The sequence below is a fragment of the Sturnira hondurensis genome, unplaced genomic scaffold, assembly GCF_014824575.4.
Source record: "Sturnira hondurensis isolate 20B ecotype Veracruz unplaced genomic scaffold, ASM1482457v3 Scaffold0019216, whole genome shotgun sequence".
Lineage (NCBI taxonomy): Eukaryota > Metazoa > Chordata > Mammalia > Chiroptera > Phyllostomidae > Sturnira > Sturnira hondurensis.
This window is the reverse complement of record NW_028091847.1, coordinates 2,613,328-2,635,068: the sequence shown is the minus strand read 5'-3', so window position 1 is coordinate 2,635,068 and position 21,741 is coordinate 2,613,328. Positions and strand designations below refer to the sequence as shown.

The 21,741-nt window shown below is 44.0% G+C and overlaps 1 protein-coding gene across 1 annotated transcript in view; it reads right to left on the bottom strand.

Annotated features, from left to right (window-relative positions):
• Nucleotides 1–712: 712 nt before the first annotated feature.
• KLHL6 (kelch like family member 6) overlaps nucleotides 713–21,741 on the bottom strand; it is a 62,765-nt gene continuing 41,736 nt past the window's right edge. Inside the window, exons 3-7 of the mRNA XM_037027595.1 lie at nucleotides 15,722–16,171; nucleotides 11,373–11,610; nucleotides 4,906–5,108; nucleotides 3,734–3,947; nucleotides 713–2,482 (exon numbers count right to left, since the gene is read on the bottom strand). Of these exons, the coding sequence (XP_036883490.1) occupies nucleotides 2,181–2,482; nucleotides 3,734–3,947; nucleotides 4,906–5,108; nucleotides 11,373–11,610; nucleotides 15,722–16,171 (1,407 nt within the window). The 3' untranslated portion in view covers nucleotides 713–2,180. The remainder of the gene's footprint in view (nucleotides 2,483–3,733; nucleotides 3,948–4,905; nucleotides 5,109–11,372; nucleotides 11,611–15,721; nucleotides 16,172–21,741) is intronic.

Here is a 21,741-nt window from a genome sequence, read left to right as displayed (position 1 = left end):
ACCATCGGGCTGGCCCGCTGACTCTCCACACCTGCTGCCTTCTCTTACTGAAGGGTGTTCAACGAGACAACGAGTGTTCTCCTTCGGAGAGGCGGGGAGGGGGGGCTCTTTGTGTGTGCCTGTGATGGTGTCATTGGATATCCACTTTGGAAGTTCTTCCCTGAAACCATTTTTGGAATATGACTGATTTCCCCTGTAGCTCACAGATAGTCTCGGAAGGTGATCTCAGAGAAAGACAGACATGTAAGCAGTGGCCACATCATTAAGCCAAGCGCACAGCTCTCCAGAGAGACCAATTGGAAGGACGATAAGGACTTGGACACAGCCTCATACATCTAAGTTTTTGCTGACTTGATGAAAAGTAAAATTATAATATTGACATGTGGCCTATTTACCTGTTTATTGAGGGTCTCTGTGGTGCAGATTTGTCTCATTCATTGGTGTCCCCAAGGTGTGACAAACAGAAAGAACAATTTGAATGTTTGTTCAATTAAACTAAATTAAATTGAGAGCTTTGTTATTAGCACTCATGAGCAAGTGATACGGGTGTTCTAAACTTCCTCAGGTGTGTTCGCATTTCCCCGTCTCACTTCCATGGTGGGGAGCTGCGCTGGCACACACGAGTGTGTGTGCGGAACTTTTCACACACCAACATGCACTTACATTTGTCCTCAACCTGGACACAAATAAATCTCCAAGATTTGTAATTTTCCAAGTCTTTTTTATCTGCTTTGAATTGTAGCTTCTTCTAACCATGACTTTTCTATGAAAATTAAGTCCCCTATCAATTTCCAAACTGCCGAGACGCACAGGCACAATACGCCACATCTGACACAAAATGAAACTCTATAAAGAGATTTTAAGTCATATGATGAAAATAAAGCACATTGGGTAATACAGTTACTATGTTGTTGCCATCGTTGTTGCTGTTAAATACAGCATGTGAAACAGGATCTCTTAATCTGTCCCCCAACCTGGGGATTAGAATGAATTTCCAATGAGCTCATTTGAAAGCCCTAGTGCTCAGACTGAAGGGTAGACTCTGTTGTTTGAGGCAGAATCGTGGGAAGCTGATCCAAGATCCAAATAAAAAGGCTTAAAATGACCCTGACAACTAAGGTTCCGGGAAGGTGGGGTCTCAGGGACATGGACCCAAATCACTGCCTAAGAAGTGGGATGTGTGCCATCGGGAAGAGCTGGTCAGTCCTGCAGTGGCCCGCAGCCCGCGGGGGTGTTTACATCTTCTGAAGACAGTGCCCGAGCCTCTGGGAGCCCTTTTCTCCCCAGCAACACAACAGTTAGACATAAAGAGGCCAGGACACTAGACTGCGCAGAAGGCGCATCTGCCTGGTAATGACAGTCCCAGTCCCAGTTCCAGATGGGCCTCCTGTGATCACCAAAAACTAGAGGCTTTTGATGGAGAGAACTGAACACAGGTTTTTTCGTTCTTTGTTTTTAGGGTTGTTTTTTTTTAAATTTCTTTCAAAGCAAATGGGCCTTCCCTGACCTGTCAGATGAAACAACCTATGAGACACTCTTGACAAGGAACCCAAGACTCTCACACCAAGGATTCCAGATGGTTTAAATATAAGGGGGGAGGGAGAAGAGAGAGAGAGAAACACTTTTATTTCCCTGCCTTGTTTAGTGAATCCCTTAGCCAAAGTGTGGAAACAAAACACAAAACAAAGAGCCAGTTTTGGGGGGGTGCTTTGGTTTCTTGTTTTGTGCTCTGAGAGAGTTTGTCAAAAAGGGCACTGGCTTAGAAGTTGAAATACCTGGGTTTAGACTCCTGGCTCTGCTACTTGTAATCTGAGTGACCTGGGACAAATCACTTAGCCTTTCTGAAACTTGGTTTCCTCACTTGTGAGACAGGAGTGATAACGTCCAGCCGCTGGTCATTATGATGGTTAAGTGAATAGACGCACAGAAATGCCCAGCACAGAACCCGGCATGGGGCAGGTGTGTCTCAAATGTTACTACTCTCCTGAGGTAGATCACGCAAACATTCCTGGCTGCTCTCAAGTGTCCTGAAGCCGCGACTTCCGAGGGGCCCCCTATGAGGAGCCAAAGGGATTCTCTGCTGTTTGGCCTAAAGCCCAAGCCCCTCCTGCTGTCTGCAGTGGGCAGGACATGGTTGAGGGGTGCAGAGGGTCCCCGGCCGCACTGCCCGGCTCCCGCAGTCACACCGACACTGCTCCCGGCACGATCCTCCGGATGTGGGTGTAAGATTTCCTGATGGTGACGCTGCCGTGGTGTGACACTCCCCGGGGCAGGACGCACTCCTCCGTCAGTTTCTGGGCCTCCGGGTCCCAGCACAGCACCGTGGCGATAACCTCGTTCTTCTCATCCCTCCCCCCGGTGATGTAGAGCCGGTTATTGCAGGGCGCAATGCCGCAGCTGGCCCTCTCGTGGCTGAGCTGGGTCACCAGGCACCAGCTGTCCTCCAGGGGGCTGTAGGCGTACAGTGCTCTCATGGCCCCACCTGAAGATGAAGGGGAAAACGATGGGAACCTTGCTATTTTTCTGGAGTTCTTCCCCTTTAACCACTAAACCACTGCTTCCAATTCAGTCAAATCTACCACCTTGCCAAGAGGAAGTAGATTTGTAGCTTTCAAAAAACCCTGAGTCGATTACTAGGGGCAGCAAGTGCTAGGGACACTTTAAATTCTGCAGCCAGGTGCTAATCAGGCTCCAGGGGACACCTGGCTTCACCTGGCTGCCAAATGCACCCCAAGACGGCTCCCTGGAGGAAACACCACCTGGTCCAGACTCCACTCATAACTCCAGCTCTGCCACTTTTTGATATGTAAGTATGAGCACATGATTATAAACGTCAGAGGGACCATAAGCATGGAGTAACTGGCAGAAAGCCTGGAACATAGAAGCCACCAATACGTGACAGTAACCAGAGGCAGTGGCCCCTCTTTGAACCGAGCATGACCTGGGACACCAGCCCAAATTACTTGTCTGGAGATTAGACCTTCAAGCAGAGTCATGAGCCTGCCCATAAACACAGAGGAAACCTGAAGTAAAGGAGAGAGGGTTTTTCTCTTACTCTGTTCTCCTATTTTATTTTTCTCCTTAGCTCATATTTGCTGAAGTTACTTACTTTTGGCATCTCCTTTGTCGGTAGTTCCCAATCCTTGCTGCACATCAAAGTCACGTTAAAAACACTCGCACTGTTGGCCAGCATCCCCTTTCCTGTCCTAATTTCACCGGCCTGGAGTGAGGCCCGGCCACCCACACTTTTGTAATAAGCTACCAAGATGATTCTAATGAGTCGTCAGGATTGCGATCCGTCACCCCTAACAATCCCGTGCCAGCTATGCTCTGGCTGGCCAGGCTTCCCTCTGGCAGTCTACAACTTTTCTGAGCCCCCAAAGCGAGCAGGGAGAGTACAATTCCCATGAACACAAAAGAAGAAATCATGGTAGCTACCATTTGGGGGGCGCTCGTCACACTGGCCACATTTCAGTGTCTGCACATGTTCCTGCAGCAACGTCCAGCGCCTCCTCTGGGCCCCGGAGATGATCTGCTCTGTATGTCCCCCAAATGGGGGCGGTCTTCTGCCTCCCGGACTCAAGGGAAATCCCACCAAAGCCTGGACCCGTCCCACCTTTGCTTCCTTGTCAACCAGGAACTTGTGAGTCCTCAGGGGGGCTTTGTGTGATGTACCTGCAGAGCTGCATGTGTGGGAGACCTCGGATAAATAAGAAGCCATTTGCTCACTTACCAACGACATAGATGCGGTCCCGGAAACTCACTGCATTGATGCATTTAGCCTCCACTGGCATGGACGCCTTTAAACTCCATTTATTGGTTGAAGGGTCATAACACTGAGTCTTGTCCGTGGCCAGTTTCCCATTGGGCCCTCCCCCAATCACATAGAGCTTTTTCTTATGGCTGGTTGCTGCGAAGGAACTGACATGAACCAGGAGGGGTGCAGCCTGCAGAGACACGGGGCCCCAGGAGAAGCTGTCAGTCACATTGCCCAGATTTGCTGCCGTGGCTCACAGGACACAGGCAGGGAGCCAGGGGACACAAGCCTGGACATCCTTTGCCTGATGTCACGAGGCCCGTAGCCTTGACTCCCCTTTAGACACAGAGAGGATCAAAGCACACGTCTCCCGCCCTCCCTCCAGACTGCAAGCAGGCATTGGATATTTCTAGCCTGTTTCTCCCAGAGTTCAGTTATCAGGTGAGAAGGGGAATTGGCAAGTGTTTATACAGATGAAACCAGCCAGGGGTGGAGAAAAATGCCCTCTCCAATGTGCATGATCATATTCACCCATGTGTTTATTCACTCAAAAATTATGTATTGTGTGCCAGACATTATTCTTGGTGTTTATAATATCCAGGAAGGAAAACTAGTAGAAGGGTTTCAGGTAGTCACAGGTAAACAGATTGTCCCATTCTGGGGCAACATGCAGATTTTGGGATGAAGCCAGACTTGTGCTTACACCCCGTGAACCCCAGGGCACTAAAGGAGACCTCCAAGAGCTTCTGGCCATTGACATAACCCTCTTGGGCCGTGGAGCAACACATAAGCGCAAAGTAACAGGACTTGCCAAAGGCAAGTCCCTTTAAAGGGATCCTTTTGAGTCCCTTGTGGAGAAGACAAGGGTAGGTGGCATCTGAGGACACAGAAACTATGGGCCAAGACGTGCACCCAGGTTAGGACCACACCTCCCACATCTGGGGTTCTGGCCAGAAGCCAGAAGGGTGTCATTTCTGTGACCTGATCAGCAATGGCTCCCATGATGAGGGAAGCTCAGAGCCACCAAAAATGTCCTCACCAGGAGCCAAGTGATCAGAAAGCCACACACCTACATTGACATGTACCCTTTCTTTAAGCTTTGAAGTAATAATACAAACAGAGTTACCCATAGAAGTAATCTCCTATACCTCTGACCAGCAGTTGTGGAAGGGGTCATAGGTCTCCACGTTGTTGATCCTCTGCAAGCCATCGAAACCCCCGATCACATAGACCTTGCCACCCAACACCACCATCTTATGCCTCCAGCGGCCTATGTTCAAATACTCAATTTGAATCCATTTGTTGATCGAAGAATTATATTTCCAAACATCATGCTGTGTTTCTTTGCCACCTGGAAGAGATACGGACCATTTAAGAAACCGCCAGATGTGTCAGAAATACAGCTTCTCCTATAATTTCCCACAGGTCCATAAATGCTAAATCTGACTTCCAGCCAAGATGGAGGCATAGGTAGATATACTTTACCTCCTCACACAACCAAAAGAAGGACAACAACAAATTTAAAAACAAAAAATAACCAGAAGTGCCATAAAACCGAATTGTGTGGAAATCCAACAACCAAGGAGTTAAAGAAGAAACATTCATTCAGACTGGTAGGAGGGATGGAGACCAGCAGCCAGAAGAAAAAAGAGGCTCAGCAAGACAGTGGCTGACCAACCAAGTGGTCTCACATTTGCATGTGGAGAAACTGGAAAAACCAATGGGGAGTGAGACAAACCACATAACCCAGGGACCAAGCACAGGAAAATAAAGCCCCCAAACTGCTGGCTATAAAAACCTGTGGGTATTGCAGTGGTGGGAAAAACTCCTAGCCTCTCAGGAGACTTCATTGGACCAATGGGGTCCTAGAATGCACAAAAACACACCCACCCAGGAATTAGCAACAGAAGGACCCAACTTGCTTGTGTGTAGTAGGGGAAGTGACTGAAAGCTGGCCAACAGCTGAGCAAGCAGCATTGTTCCCTCTCAGATCCCTCCCCCACAGACAGCACTGCAACACAGCAACATGGGTTTCCCCACCCTGGTGAATACTTAAGGCTCTGCCCCTTATAACACATGCACCAAGACAAAAAAAAAAATATGGCCCAAATGAAAGAACAGATCAAAGATCCTATCAAAGATAGAACTAATTGATGAAGAGATAGTCAACTTATCAAATGCAGAGTTTGAAGCACTGGTAATCAGGATGCTCACAGAATTGGTTGAGTATGGTCACAAATAGAGGAAGAAGTGAAGGCTATGCAAAGTGAAATAAAGAAAAATATACAGGGAACTAACAGTAAAGGGAAGGAAACCCGGACTCAAATCTTGGAGCAGAAGAAAGAAATAAATATTCAACCAAAACAGAATGAAGAAGCAAGAATTTTAAAAAACGAGGACAGGCTTAGGAACCTCTGGGACAACTTTAAATGTCCCAACATCTGAATCATAGGGGTGCCAGAGGGAGAAAGGAAGAGCAAGAAATTGAAAACTTATTTGAAAAAATAATGAAGGATAACTTCTCAATCTGACAAAGGAAATAGACTTCCATGAAGTCCAGGAAGCTCAGAGGGTCCCAAGAAAGCTCCGAAGTTGGACCTAAGGAAGCATACACCAAGGCACATCATAATTACATTAGCCAAGATTAAAGATAAGGAGAGAATCTTAAAAGCAGCAAGAGAAAAGGAGAGAGTTACCTGCAAAGGAGTTTCCATAAGGCTATCAGCCAATTTCTCAAAAGAAACCTTGCAGACAAGAAGGGGCTGGAAAGAAGTATGCCAAGACATGAAAGGCAAGGACCTCCATCCAAGATCACTTTATCCAGTAAAGCTATCATTTAGAATGAAAGGGCAGATAAAGCACTTTCCAGATAAGGTCAAGGTAAAGGAGTTCATCATCACCAAGCCCTTATTATATGAAATAAGAGACACTGTCATTCTACAATGCCAACAAACTCACAACTATCACCAACTGACCCAAAAAAATTAAAAATAAATGAAAACTAAGCAAAAAACAGGAACAGAATCACAGAAATGGAAACCACATGGAGGGTTATCAAGGGGGAGAGGGAGATGAGGAGAATGGGGGAAAAGGTACAGGGAATAAGAAGCATAAATGGTAAGCACAAAATAGATAGGGGGAGGTTAAGAATAGTATAGGAAGTGGAGAAGACAAAAAATTTATATGTATGACCATGGACATGAACTAAGGTGGGGAATGCTGGAGGGAGAGGGAGTGCAGGGAAGAGGGGAATAAAGGGGAGAAAAAATAATGGGACAACTATAATAACATAATCAATAATAAATATTTTTTTAATTTATAAAAAACAGAACAGGAATAATACTATACTCTGTTGCCACAGGGGAATGAATAGCCTACAGGGCCAATCGTGACACAGAGTGTTGCTTCTTTTGGTGGGGGCGGGGACTACATTTTATTTTCTAAGCCACTGACTTGTAAACAATTGGAATCTAGCCTGGTTGTAAGTTAGAGACTGTCTCTGTTTCTCTGTTTCCATAGTACCCAGCTGTTCAATGGTGTGGGGACTGACTACAGAAGTGGGGGGCAGGCTGGGCAGAGGGAAGCAAAGGGGGAAAATTGGGACAAGTATAATAGTATAAACAAGAAAATATTTTTAAAAATAAATAAATAAATGCTAAATCCCCGGGCCAGTTTCCCTAAGAAAAAAGAAACCCTGAAGGGCTATGCGGTCTCTCTGGGAGACAGAGCCAACACAGGGGAACAGGGAGCAACAGTGTAAGCCTGGGGGGAATAGTTCTCCCTACTGTGTCATGTGTCACCTCTGTGTCGTGAGAGTTCAGGGAAGTTGTAGGCCGTCGTGGGCAGGTGCTCCTTTAGGATGGAGCCCAGAAGTCGGTTTCCTAGGTCAAGGGCGTACATACCTTGAATTTTCCTAAGTGCCGCCAAAGAGCCCTCTTGAGCTGTCCTGGTCAACCCTTCCCCAGACCCCACCCACAGTGGGTGTGAGGAAGGCTCTTGGATTCTCTGGGGGGTTGTTGTTGTTGCTTTATAGCTTAACGGTGAAAAATAATGTCACAGTTTGGTTTTCCCTGGTTATTAGGGAGGCTAAGCCTTTTCATCTTCTGTGAATTTTCTGTTCATTTAGTTTAGTCATTTTCCTTTGGGTTGTGTGCCTCGTAGGGATCTCTATTAATGCAAAACACAGTGACATTGGTCCCATTTAGGTAGTGTCAAACAAGATTACATAACTATAAGGTTCCAAAGAAATGTATGCAAATTATATTCAAAAGGAAAAAAAACCTGTGAATTTTGCTTCAGGACATAAAAGACGACCTGATTAGCTTGGTGGGAAGATACCATGTGCGTGGGTAAGAAGACCTGTTACTGCAAAGATGCCAACCTTCCCCAGATAAACTCATTAACTTGGTGCCTTCAGGACTTCTTAGGGAACTTGAAAAGATTATTCTAAACTTCATCTGAAAGGGTAAATTTGGAAAAATTTCTAAGGAACTTTTGAAAAAGAAGAATGAAGAAGGGGACTTCCCCTAGCAAATCTCAAAACGAACCATAAAGTTGTAATGAAAACAGTGTGGCGCTGTATGAGACCCCCTGAAACAGATGCATGAAAACAGGAGTTCGGAACATGCTGAAAGACATAGAGATAATTAAATAAGTGGTGTTAGAGCATTGGGCTGTTCATTTAGGAAAAAATTAAATAGCTCTCTACTTCGAATTACCCTTAAAATAAACCTCAAATGCAAATGCTATGAAAGTAACTGAATGTATACAGGAAAAGATATTCATGATCTTGGGGTGGGAAGGGACTTTCTGAGCAAGGTTTGAGTCCCAGAGTCATATAAGAAAGTTATTATATAAAATATAAATTGAAAGACAAGCACAGCCTGGGAGAAAGTATTTGCAATATAAGTAGCAAAAGGTATATGATAAGAGCTCCAGAAACTGAGTAATAAGAAGACAAACAGCCAATAGAAAAACAAAAGGTGTGAACAAATTTTAAAATAAATACAGTTAGCTAATAAATATATGAAAATATGCTTGACCTTATTCATGATCCAAAGTGTAAATTTAAGCATTCTAGATTATTAAAAATGTAATTAACTGATAATAGAAAAATAACAAAAATGTTAGCTATGATGTAGAAAATGGCCACTGGTATTCATCATTGGTTGAACTATAAATTGGTACAAACTTACTGGAAGACAATTTAGCCATATCTATAAGAATTCCAGGAGACAGGAGAGCATAGGGGAAAAGTGGATGGACTCACATGAACAAGTATAAAGGACACATGGACAATAACTAAGGTGGGGGGCGGAAATGAGAGGGAGGTAGGGAGCACTGGGGTGGGGGGCAGGGCTGGGAATATAAGACAGAAAACTGTACTTGAACAAGAAGTAAATAAAAATAAAAATAAAAATAAAAGAATTCCAAATTCACACATCTTATGACCATTTCCAGGAATCTCTCCAAATAGCAGCAAAAGTTCATAAACATAGATGCATAAGAATGCCTGTTACAGTATTATTTTAGTAGGAAAACAAAAGCTAAAAAATATTATGATTCATTTATTCAGTAGACTGTCCTGTAGCTGGTAAAAAGAACAACAGTAATGACAATGACACTANAATAAAAATAAAAATTAAAAAAAAAAGAATTCCAAATTCACACATCTTATGACCATTTCCAGGAATCTCTCCAAATAGCAGCAAAAGTTCATAAACATAGATGCATAAGAATGCCTGTTACAGTATTATTTTAGTAGGAAAACAAAAGCTAAAAAAATATTATGATTCATTTATTCAGTAGACTGTCCTGTAGCTGGTAAAAAGAACAACAGTAATGACAATGACACTAAAGATGGCTAACACCATTAGGGTCTCCCCATGTGCTTGTGACTGTGCTGTGCCTCACATGTATGACATCACTTAACGCACATGATAGATCCATTATACCAACATGCAGTGAAGTGGAAAATGCATTGTGACTTGAAGTACAAGTTTCTGTTGATTTAATTGTGTACAACAAGCATGCTGTCATGTATTGTTTGTATCATTTTTTTAAAAAGACAACAACACATTTAAGAGAGGGGAAGGGCAAGTTGTAGAATAGCATGCAGTGAATGTGGCAAAGACTGACTGTGATTACCAACCCCTGTCTTTTCCTCCTGGGCACAGGTTAGACTACATTTCCCAGTCCACCTGCAGAGGGTGAGGGTGCAGGGAAGGCATATGGCTCATTCTTGCCAATAGGCTGTGAGTAGAACTGACGCCTCACATCCAGGCTAAGGCCATTACGAGCAACCGTGCCCTCTCAAGTCATACATTTTCTCTCTCTTCTTGAAATTGAAGACCATATGTAGAAAACAGCAGCATCACAAGATGGAAGGAGCTTGGCCAGGTTCCTGAATGCGTGGAACGAACCCTGCATACTGTTATGGCAATTTTCTCAGATGTAGGGTTTGCTACAGAAGCTGCCATTACTTACTCTAAGACAATATAAAATCATTTTTAATTAAAAATATAGGATTGTAATGACACAGGGAAACTGCCATATTTTACTTTATACTCTCTATTACTGGAATCTTCTCCAACAATTAAAATACACTTCTACAAAGTAAAAGAAAGTTATGACTTAATCTACGATATTAATATATCCAAAGAAGAACTGACCTGCTCTTGATTTTGGAGGAAGCCAGTTCTGGGAAGCAGCTTTTCCAAAAATAAGTGCAGATTACAGAACACCTTCTAGGGAAGGGGGGAGATGCTCGTCTCCTCCCTTGGGGCCCCAAGAAGAGCCGGGTGGCTTTTGACGTCATGGGAGAGCGTGGAACTCAGAGAAGCTGGGATCCTGCCTGATGTTCACCTGTGTGTGGCCTGAGGTACATTTCGTGAGCTTTCTGGGCCTTAGCTTTCTCTATTTGTAACCTGGAGATTTAAGTCACCTACCTTATAGAGTTGATGTGAGAGACAAATGATTAAATGCTACCAAATTGTAAATTCATCTACTATGCTGTAGAGATGGTAAAAATATATGTCATTTAATAAATATTTATTGAGCACTTACTGTGGCGGCCAGACACAGGGCCAGGTGCTGGGAATAGTGTTGACTGTCATAGAATTTAAGGACTAACGGTCGGCAGGCATGAAGTGATTGCAAATATTTAATTGAACTGCTTCAAAGTAAGAAATGAAAAGGTACTGGGTGGTACTGAAGAATCTAAATGTATGACCCAATAAACTTCAGAGGTCATGTCTGGGAGAAGAGCAGCAGACATTTTTATTCATTATTGTATTTCCAGTGCTGAGTATGGTGTATTATGCCTACAACAGACACCAAGTGAATTCTGGTATCACTTCCCTCATTCCTCTTCCATGAAGGAGTGGGCGTCTTGCCTACTACTGCCCCAGATCCTAGTACGATACTGCTCACAGGTTAGTGAAAATGTGCTTTCCGAAGTAAGACCACCTGAGCTCCCCCTTTTCATAGCCTGACCCAGTCAGAGCTATATCGTTGACATTTCTAGTAATTCTTCTAGGATGGCTGCCTGCACTCGCTCAGGAGAATACGTAGTGCCACTGGCAGCTTGCTTTGGCATTGCACGGCTCCTGCTTACCTGAGATGTAGACCTCATTTTTTAATGTCACGCATGCAAACTCCACCCACTTCTTATTCTCACTCTCCAGCTCTTGCTCCGTCATGGGGAGCTTGGCCACCTCCAGGCGGCTGCGCCTCAGGGGGTCCAGGCAGGTTACCTCTGCCACAAACCGCTCATCTTTTGTGCAGCCGCCGATGATCATGAACACCTCCGACTGGAACTCATGCATCCTGGGCTTGGTGCGCTCGGAAATGATCTGGGAAACCAATGGGAGTGCAGAAAAGCAGGGTGACACAGTGGTTCGAAGCTCAGGCTATGCAGTCAGCAGAGCAAGGCCCAATTCCCAACTCTGCCATTGGACGGCCAGGTGCCCACCTCCTTGAGCCTCCATTTCATCATCTGCAGGTTCAAGATTTTAGTGGTAACTACCTCACAGGTTTGTTGTGAGGATTAAATGAGATCATACACTTAGTGTGTTTGGCCCAGAGCCTGGTACATAATCGATACTTGATAAAGGTTATTTGTTGTTGCTTTGCTGCCATTTGAAGAAGTCCAGGCTTGTTTACCATCGAATGTACTTCCTGCTTCTCCCTTCCTGCCTGGATGACGCCTTGAAGCCTGGAATCTCACTTTTGGCCGCTTTCCACTCCCCACCTCACTTCAATGTCCTAATGACATCCCAGACTTCGCTCACTACCAGACTTCTTCTGGAAGAGAGTCCTGACAATGGGCACAATGAAGCATCTAGTGACTTAGGAGTAAAAAAACAAAAGGGAGCAGCGTATGGCCCAATAGGTTGGGGAACTGGGTCTCAGCATCAAGTATGAGACTTTAGAGCCTTGAACAAGCAAAGAAATACACACCACAGATATTTGAACCCAGCTGAAAGAGCAGAGGTATGGAATCAAATACACCATGGTTTTGCCCTGGTTCCACCACCTATGGCCTCGTGGAGAAGCAACACACCTCTGTAAACACCTGCAATCATTTCTAGGCCATCAAGTCTTGGTCTAGATCAAGGTGGTCCATGGGAATTTGGGAGAAAATGAAACAAAGGAGCAACTTTCTCTACCCCAAAAGACCTCTCCCAATGAAGGTACCAGCTACCACTCCTAAGTTAAATGTAGACTGACATTTGCTTTTAGGGTTCTAAAATGTCCCACTGTCATCACCTTCATTCACTGAGAGGAGGGACAAGGTTAGGAGGGAGACATAGTGATAGGACAGAAAGGGTTAAAGTTTAAAAAAGAAAGGTTAATGAGTTCCATGAGTAGCCTCCTTGCGTACACCACTGTCGTCAGGAATGAACCCAAGATCATTCAATTAGTGAGCAGACAGGAAGTTTTATAGGATCAACTAGCAGTGAGACCTCAAGCCGGGGATCATGGTGGTTGGTTGGTTCAGTTGCCCAGACTGCAAAATGGGAATGAGAACGTGCCTTGAACTGGATTGGGGGCAATAGGACAACCAAAACCTAGGACACAGCGAAAGAGAGATTTTAGCCGGACACAAAGAAAATGCTTGATTGGGGGAGACAGAGCACCACAAAGGAACTGAGTGAGCATGAGAATCGACTTCATTTGTGGGGCATTTACCATGTGCCAGACCCTGCGCTAAGCACATCTCGTTCATTATCTTCTTTAATTCTCAAAGCAGTTATAGCAATTGGTAGGTATCATTATCTTCGTGCTGCAGGTCAGGACTGACCTTTGGAGCAGCTAAGAGTTCAATTTACTGTAAGAAAATTGCGCCATCAAGATTAAAGCCAAGACCCTCCTGACTTCACGCCCAAATTCCTGCCCCTGAGGACTTTTTAAGTACCAGAGTATCAGAATTCTCTTTCCTCCTAAATTAAAGCTTATAATCCCACTCCTCACCCCCTACCCCATTGCAGATATGAAAGGCAGTGCAGATATCTTATAGCAGCAATTTTGCAGAAGATATAATAGAGATATTGCATATCAGAGGAATGGCTTCATCACCTGCACTTCAGAGACTTAAGAAATGGGCAGCAGAAACAAACAAGAGCCAGAATGTTGTAACTACAGTTGATCAACACTCTGAACTTTAAATGTTCAACTGAAAACAGCTGCAGAAATTGACAGCTGTCTTCAAGTGTCTGAGGGTTTTGATTTCCAGTGTTGGGCTACCTGCCAGCCACCCACATACCTAACATGAGATATGACCTGGATTTGCCTGGACTCCGTCCATCACTCTACCCAACACCCTTCACTTGCTCAGTCTCCTGTCTGTGTTTAGCAAGGCAGAGACTGTTGTGTGGTGCCTGGTGCATATCTGGCATATAGTTATAGGTCAGGGTTTATTTGTAAAAAATGAAAGTATAGCATGTTAAAATATATGAGATGCTGCTAAAGTAGTACTTAGGGGGAATTTATAGCACTAATGACAATATTAGGGGGAAAGTATCAAATCAATGACCTCCACTTCTACTTTAAGAGACTAACAAAAAGAAGAAAAATTAAACCCCAAAAAACAGAAGAAACGAAATAATCAAGATCAGAGTAGAAATAAGTGAAATAAAAAACAAAACCAATAGAGAAAATCAAATTAAAACAAAAGGTTGTTTTTTGAGAAAAATCAGTAAAATTGATAAACCTCTGACCGGGGGAAAAAAGACTGATCAGAGGAAAGAGAGGAAACACAAATTACCAATATCTGCAGTGAGAGATGTGAGTGCCATCACTGCAGAGGCCACAGGCATCTAGAGGATAGTAAGGGAATACCGTGAACAACATTGAACCAATAGATTCAGTAACTTCTATAACATGGAAAAATTATTTGAGACATACAAACTACTAAAGCTCATTCTAGAAGAAATGGATGACCTGAATAGCCCTATCTCCATAAAAAAAATATAATTTAAAGTCAAAAACCTCTCTCTCTCTCTCTCTCTCTCACACACACACACACACACACACACACTCCTGGTTCTAATAGCATCACTGGTTAGCTCTACCAAACGTTTAAGAATATGTTTGCAGAGTAAATGAGTGACAGTGAATCTGGAGACAACACAGAACCAGAAAAGTCACACAGGGAAAGGAAGAGACTCCCAAGGGGCTTCAGACAGATAATTCCTAAGCCGTTTTTGGCTAAGATATCTACCAATGGCCTAATTAAGAAGGCTTTGTAGCCAGTCCTAGAACTATTATAAGTGATATATATGTGTGGTTCCTGTATATAAACTTAACTGTCTGTATATCATTACTTCCTGATTGTTTTATTCCTCTTCACTAAGCCTAGTTTTGTCCTTATACAATAATGAATAAAATACTTCTTCAGTTGTTAAAGAGACCCAGGTAGATTCAAATGATATGTACAGTCACCATCTTGGCCCCCATTTATTTCCCCACAAACATTTATCAATCACCTATGAAATGCCAGGGAACCTCCCAAGGTCTGGAGATGAAAATTCCAGTACAATATGCTTTCTGCCATAACAAGCTCCCAGCCTAGTAATGTTTACGGATGAGGAACCCAACGGTGAACATGCAGCAGTTGGTGTTATAACACATCAATGCACCAGCTGCTATGAGAACGAGAGGGGACTCTGGAGAAAATGGTGCTTGAACTGAGTTTGGAAGCAGGAGCAGAAGTTAACTGCATGAAGAGAGAAAAGAGGCATTTGAATAGTGCCCACATTGGCCTGGAGGCTGAAAAAGCAGGTCCACTTTGAGGAATTCCAAGCAGTGTGTTTGGGCTGTAGCAGAGGAAAGGGGTTGGTGGTGGCACGTAGAGAAGTGGGCAGGAGGCGAAGTAGCAGGGCCAGCTCTGGGAGCTAGGGCAGGAGGTATGGGCTCTATTCCAAAAGTGGTGGGGAGCCAGTGGAGAGAGAAATGATTAGGCTTGAGTTTGAGATTGTCCAGCTGGTGAATCGACTGGAGAAAGGATAGCCTGGGGACAGGAAGGTGAGTTTGGGGGAATTTTCGGAAGTTCAGGAAGGAAATAATGAGATTCTGAACGAGGGGACCGTCAGGTTCCCCAGAATGGGCAAGAGCTAAGCAGCACCGTGTGGAAGGCGACTGGACAGGGCACATTTCATCCATGTGTGCATCACCCACACCAACCTCCCGCCCTTACACAGCTGAGAGGAGGAGGGATGCGGCAGGCACGATGCTGGGAGACCTCTGTATCTCACCTTCTCAATAGCTGTCCACGATGCAATATCATCCGCATTTTACGAACCAGAAATCCAGGGCTCCTGGAACTGCCTGACTCACACTATAAACTGTGTCGTATCTCCTTTTTGATGCCTTAAGGATTTGCCAGCCAGACTCACCTATACCTCTATGAGGCTCAGTAGCTCCTTTTAGTTTGCTATTTATCGGTGGCACCTCTCATCTCACCTCATTGCCAGAAAGGTGGTACATCCTGGCTTCCTGGAGCAGCGGGAAGACCTCCGGGCACTGCCTGATGAGAGGATCTGCTTCCACCGTCTCCACAAAGTACCAGGGGTCCAGAAGCGGCAAGCGCACGTTCTCCAGGATGTAGGGGAGCAAGCAGAGGCGTTCCGACTGTTTGTGCCGCACCCAGCTCATCACGGTCTCAAACACCTGAGCCTCCTCTGTCACATAAAGGTCATCACTCTTCAAGATGTGGTACAGAGTGTCCACGGGAAGTTCAAGGAACTCCTCAGCGTTCAGAATCTGCACAAAGTTTTGGATGATGTAACTTTGAACCTGCTTCTTTAGACTGTCCAAGGAATGGGTGTCTGCCAGCCTCAATATTCCAACACAGTTTTCTGGATTCAAGGCTTCCGTGAGGAAGCTGGCGCAGGCATCCACCATCCGCAGGAACTAAGAGAATAGGAAGGCAGCAAATAAGACCACAAAATGATGAGTCCACAAGGACCTTTTTCAGTGAATTGTGTGTGGTAGCAAAAAATTAGAAACAATCCCATTGACCAACAATAAGGGACTAGCTAAATACATGACCATGCATTCATATTATTGACAGCTCTGTAGCCATTAAGAAAACATGTTGTAAAAGAACATTAAATGGTATAGAAAATTTTTACAATGCTTTAAGTTCCAAAGTCTGTTCATGGAATCTGATCAGGCCTCTAGATTTGATCAGCAGCTACAGGAAGTACAGTTGACCCTTGAACAACAGGGGGGTTGGGCTGCTGACCTCCAGCGGAGATGGAACTCCATGTGTAACTACATGCAGGGGAAGAGGAACATGTCAAATGACACCATGGGAAGATCAGCAAAATCCAGACTGTGGGAAACTACGCAGAGCAACCAGTATAGTTTCTTCCTGAAACACATCACAGGGGTGGGGACGGTGGGGGAGGGGGCCTAAGGGTGGAAAGAGGCTTAAGAGACACATCAATAGCTTTTGCAAAACAGGAAACTATTTGGATCCCTGATTTAAACAAACTAATTTTAAAGGTCAGAAATTTGCTCAAAGACTAATATTTGGTGATATGAAGCAATCACGCTAATTTTAAGTGTGATGATGGTATGGCTGTGTTTAAAGGAGAATCTTACCTTTTAGAGATATGTTCTGAAATATTTACAGATGAAATGAAAAAGCACATCACAAAGTCACTCGTGCATTATGATCCTATTTTTATGCAGAATACAGGCCTAGAAAAAAGACTGAAGGATAATATGGACCATTGTCGACCTCTCTGGGTACAGACACTGTAGAACTAATTATGCTGCATTGACAACCCTCAAATCTATTGCAGTGAAAATGAAGTTGTAAAACTGATTGGCTTTCATGTCTTATTTTTCAATCATCATCACCCTTATAATATGAGTTTATTATGCATATATATCCTTCCACAGCTTACAGAACATAGTCATATCATTATGTTATTTAATATTCATTTTACAGATGAGGTGTCTCAGATGCATCAGTTCAGCCCTGGTCAGTGTGGGTCAGTGGGTTGGAATGTCATCCCATAAACTGAAAGTTCACAGGTTCGATTCCTGGTCAAGGCACCTACCCAGGTTACAGGTCTGATCTCTGGTTGGGGCAACCATGAGAAGGCAGTTAACTGATGTTTCTCTTTCACATTGATCTCTCTCTCTCTCTCTCTCTCTCTCCCCACCCTTCCTGTCTCTCTAAAAACAATGAAAAAATATCCTTGTATATGGACTTTAAAATAATTAAAAATCAAATGCATCAGTTCATTCATATCCATTGCTCTCTGGAGCTTAGTTTGAACAACTCCAATCTCCCATCTCCCCTCCTGTCCACTGGACTCCTTACAGGATCAAGTTCTCAATATTCTTGAGTTGATCAATTAGAAGATTGGAAAAAGGGAGCATGGCAGGGAGGGCTGTTCTGAAGACAGGGCCTGCTCAGAGCATTCACGGGCAGGCCTGCCAAGAAGACAGCTCTACCCACAGGACCAGGGGTGTCAGGGTTGTGGGGACTGAAGCGTGGGGGTGGGCACAGGACTGGTCGTAGCATGGACCATACTGACTTAAGCTTTTCCCTTCACTCCGGAGCAATAGGGGCACACATCCCTGACTTTTTTAGTCATTTTCAATTGCAAAATATTACCTCTCCATATCACACCACACTTTACGATTGTCACTTTTGAAAACATTGACCGAGAGTCGATGCACTTTTGGAGAAAGCCTGAATTCTGCCTCAGACCACCCTGTCTGCTGGCCCCAACCACCTGCAGGTCTGCTCCTCGCATGAGCAACTGTGGAAACCGTTGAGACTGAGAATTCTGACACCTGTTCAGTTGTTCGCAGATTTTCAGTTCAAAGAGTAAAAGTACACAACCGAGACCAAGCCCTGCTGAGCCCTCAGAACCTGTGACCAGAGCCCTTTGTGGCCCTGCCCACAGAGACATCTCTGAGGGCTGAGAAGGAACTCACTTACGTGGTAACCTTCAGAGCAAAACTGCAGGTAGACCACACCAGCGTTTGCGTGAGAAGATGATATGAAAATCAAATCCAACTTCTAAATATGTAGACACTCTCTGGGAGGCCACCTAAGAACCTGGTGACAGTGACTGCCTCTGCGTGGGGCGGCGGGGGGGGCCTGGTGGCTGGGTTTAGGGTGAGGAGGAAGAATTACTTTTTACTATTTACCTTTTTGTATCCCCTTGAATTGTATGTCATGAGGAATTATCTATTTAAAACACAGTGAGTTTCTCACAAATAGAGGAGACACTAGAAGGAAACACATCAAAATGTTAGCAATACTTATCTCATAGGCCATTTTATGAGGTTATTAATTTGGGAGTTTTTTGGACTTTTCTGTATAAACCAAGCTTTCTACACTAAGCATGAAGTTGCTTTTAAAATCAGAAAAATGAAATAAATACTGTCTTACAATTTCAAGTACGCAATGAGAAAATAAAATGTCAAAAAATATCATAAAGAGAAGCTAAAATGCTCCAGCCCCTTTACATTAACTAACTCAATCCTCACAACAGCACTATAAAGTAAATATGTATTACCATTCCTGTTTTATAATGAGAAAAACAGATTCAGAGAAGTAAATTCATTTCCTAAGAGATGTATAAATAATACGTAGCTCTGAAATTTGGAACAGTCTTATTTGATTTTGGAAATGCATGTTTTTACATTATTTCAAGCTGCCTCCAGTAAACTAGTGTATGTGCAGGACAGTGGCTTTCCAGATGCCAGACATGATTTCTTTGCACACTTCTCTGGAGAGCTCAGTGGATCTGACTTGCCTAGATGTGGGGAGGCCTGGCCAACAAGGTGCCAGTTCCTGCCCCTGCTTGATGACTGTAGATGAACAAAGAAGACACCATGAAAGACAATCAGATCAAGTACCAAAGCTCCCATTTGTTCAAAATATCGATTCCAACATGTCTCTCCCCACTCGGAGCCATGCATTCATCATTCATCCACTTGTTCATTTCCCAAACGTGTGCTGAGCTTGTGTGATGTGCTAGGCTCTCCACTAGTGCTGGGCGTGCAGAGAGTGAGCAGAAAGAGACACAGTGCCCATGCTCACTGGAGCTGACAACTGGCGGGGGAGGCAGTAATCAAATAAGCATGCAAGTGTAAAATTACAATTGCGATAAATGCCCAGTAACGCTGTTCAGTGATTCCATTGCTTGAAACTGAAGACGGTGCTTCTCCTACCCCTCCAGCCATGCACAGCCTGGGTCTAAGCTGTCACCAGGACTCTCCCTGCTGGAACCTGTTAGCACTCAGACCTGTCTACTCAGCTCTCCGCACATCCCTGCCTGTCCTAGTGGCTTTCTATGCTTATGCCACTCCCTCGGCCTGGACCAGCTTCTCCCTCATGACTAGATGCCAAAGTCCTATTCTCCTCAACCAGCAAGTTTTATTCCAGAGCCCCACAAAAAAGGGGGGACTCAGGATAGCTCCCCCCTGAAAAGAAGAGTGCTTTTAAGTTTCCCTCAAGAAGGAGGAAAAAACGAGTACCATGACCACCACCTGATCTATACAGGGCTGTTTTCTTCACTCAGAGTGTTGAATTGAGGACCAATGGATGTGCTCCAGAGAGTCTGTGAACCCCTATCTGGTATGCAAACATTTGTGTGCCCATGTGCCATTTTCTGGGAACTGAGTTTGCTGGAGACACTGATTTATTTTCTAGTATCCATCCACTAGAGGACAAAGTCAGGGTGAGAGAGGACCAGAGTCTTAAACAGACTAGGCTTTAAGCCTTCCCTGACTCTGGAAATTTTAATTCTGGGTCGATACTTGTTCAAGAAGAAAGAAAGAGAATGGAAGGAAAGAGAAAGGAAAGAAATAGAGAAATCCCCCCTATTCCTGAAGTTTCTTCTCAAAAAACACTCTTCCTTCATCATTTCTCCAATGGTCCAACATGGAGTGAATTCCTCCCTCTTGTGTGTTCCACTGGGCAGCTCACCCTGCTGTGGAGCACCAATTACATTCCTACCTGTACTATGGTCAAGGGAAAGTTCTAGGCCATATTTGTGCTTTTACTTTTAGAAGCACATAGCACAAATTCTGGCAAAAGAAGGAGAGAGGAAGAAGATATTTTTTAGATACCTAGTATGTATGAAAATCTGTGCTAGAGACTTTTCCATCCATTATTTATTTAATGAATACATTTACTTTTTAGTGAATATATTTTAACACGTAATAATGAGATAGATATTAGTGTTGCTATTTGTACAGAGATGGAAATAGAGAATTTGAAGAGTCGAGTGTGTTGACCAAGGTCACATGGCTAGTAGGTGTTGAGATCATGCTGAGCTCACAGCTAGCTGACTCTTCCCACGGGCATACCCTGCCTTTGTCTGTAGCTGTTGCACTGTTGTGCTCACACAGTTCCAGGAGAGCCTGAGAGGTTTTATGAGGACAAGGGAGGGTGGAGATCTCCACGTTGCCTACATATGTTCCCTCCACCCCAAAATATGCCTCCATAAACATTTTTGAATGTGAGGGTTGTAAAGTAGAATCATGTGATCCCAACCAATGGCTGGAAACTGCTGAGGAGTAGGGCAGTCCAGGGGACAAGAAGCCAGTTTGTTTTAAGTATTTTTTGTGCTTCTTCATAATCAAGTTTATTTAAGACTTTAGAGTAAATTTTTGTCTCAGCCTGTCCCACTGGCACATGAACTTGTTTATTAAAGCGGAGCAATGACAGCTAATGGCAACAGACAACCAACTTCCTGTTTGGGGAACATGTGAGCAAACTGTTACAGCCAGGCACCTGACTCTTGAACAGGGAGACTAAAAATACAAGCAAAGAAAACCACTTGAGACCTGGCTGCAGTTCCCATGAGAAGCGTCTGTGTTGAAGAGAATGCACCCTTGCCCCCACCCCCTCTATCCTTCCTCTGCTCTCTTCATGCTCTCCAGAACCGGGCCCTCAGGTTTCGTCTGTGGAATTCCACATCTCCCTAGAGGTTCCTTCGAATCCACTCTAGAATAACCAAAGTCCTGTTTTGGTCCAAAGGGTCTATAAAAACAGATATTCTTTTTTTAAATCTTCACCTGAAGATATGTTTATTGATTTTATAGAGAAAGAGAAAAACATCTATGTGAAAAACATCAATAGGTTGCCTCCCATACATACCTGACTGGGAATCAAACCTGCGTCCTAGGTGTGTGCTCAACCAGGAATCAAACCCACAACTCTTTGGTGCACAGGACGACACTCCGACCAAGTGACCCAGCCAGGGCAAGACACTGATATTCTTACCCTTAAATTCCAACAGACCAATGTATGTGAAGAGTTTGTGAGCTGAATTTAAATAAAATTCAAACTTATTTGAAAGTATATTTGAATTTATTATCATTTTTGTCACCATTTTTCTTCTCAGATAATAGATACTGAAAGTAATGCTGTTCTCCTGTCAGTTCTGTGTTGGTGTTGAAAGGGGTCTTCATACTTGAAAACCATAAATTACCACCTGTCT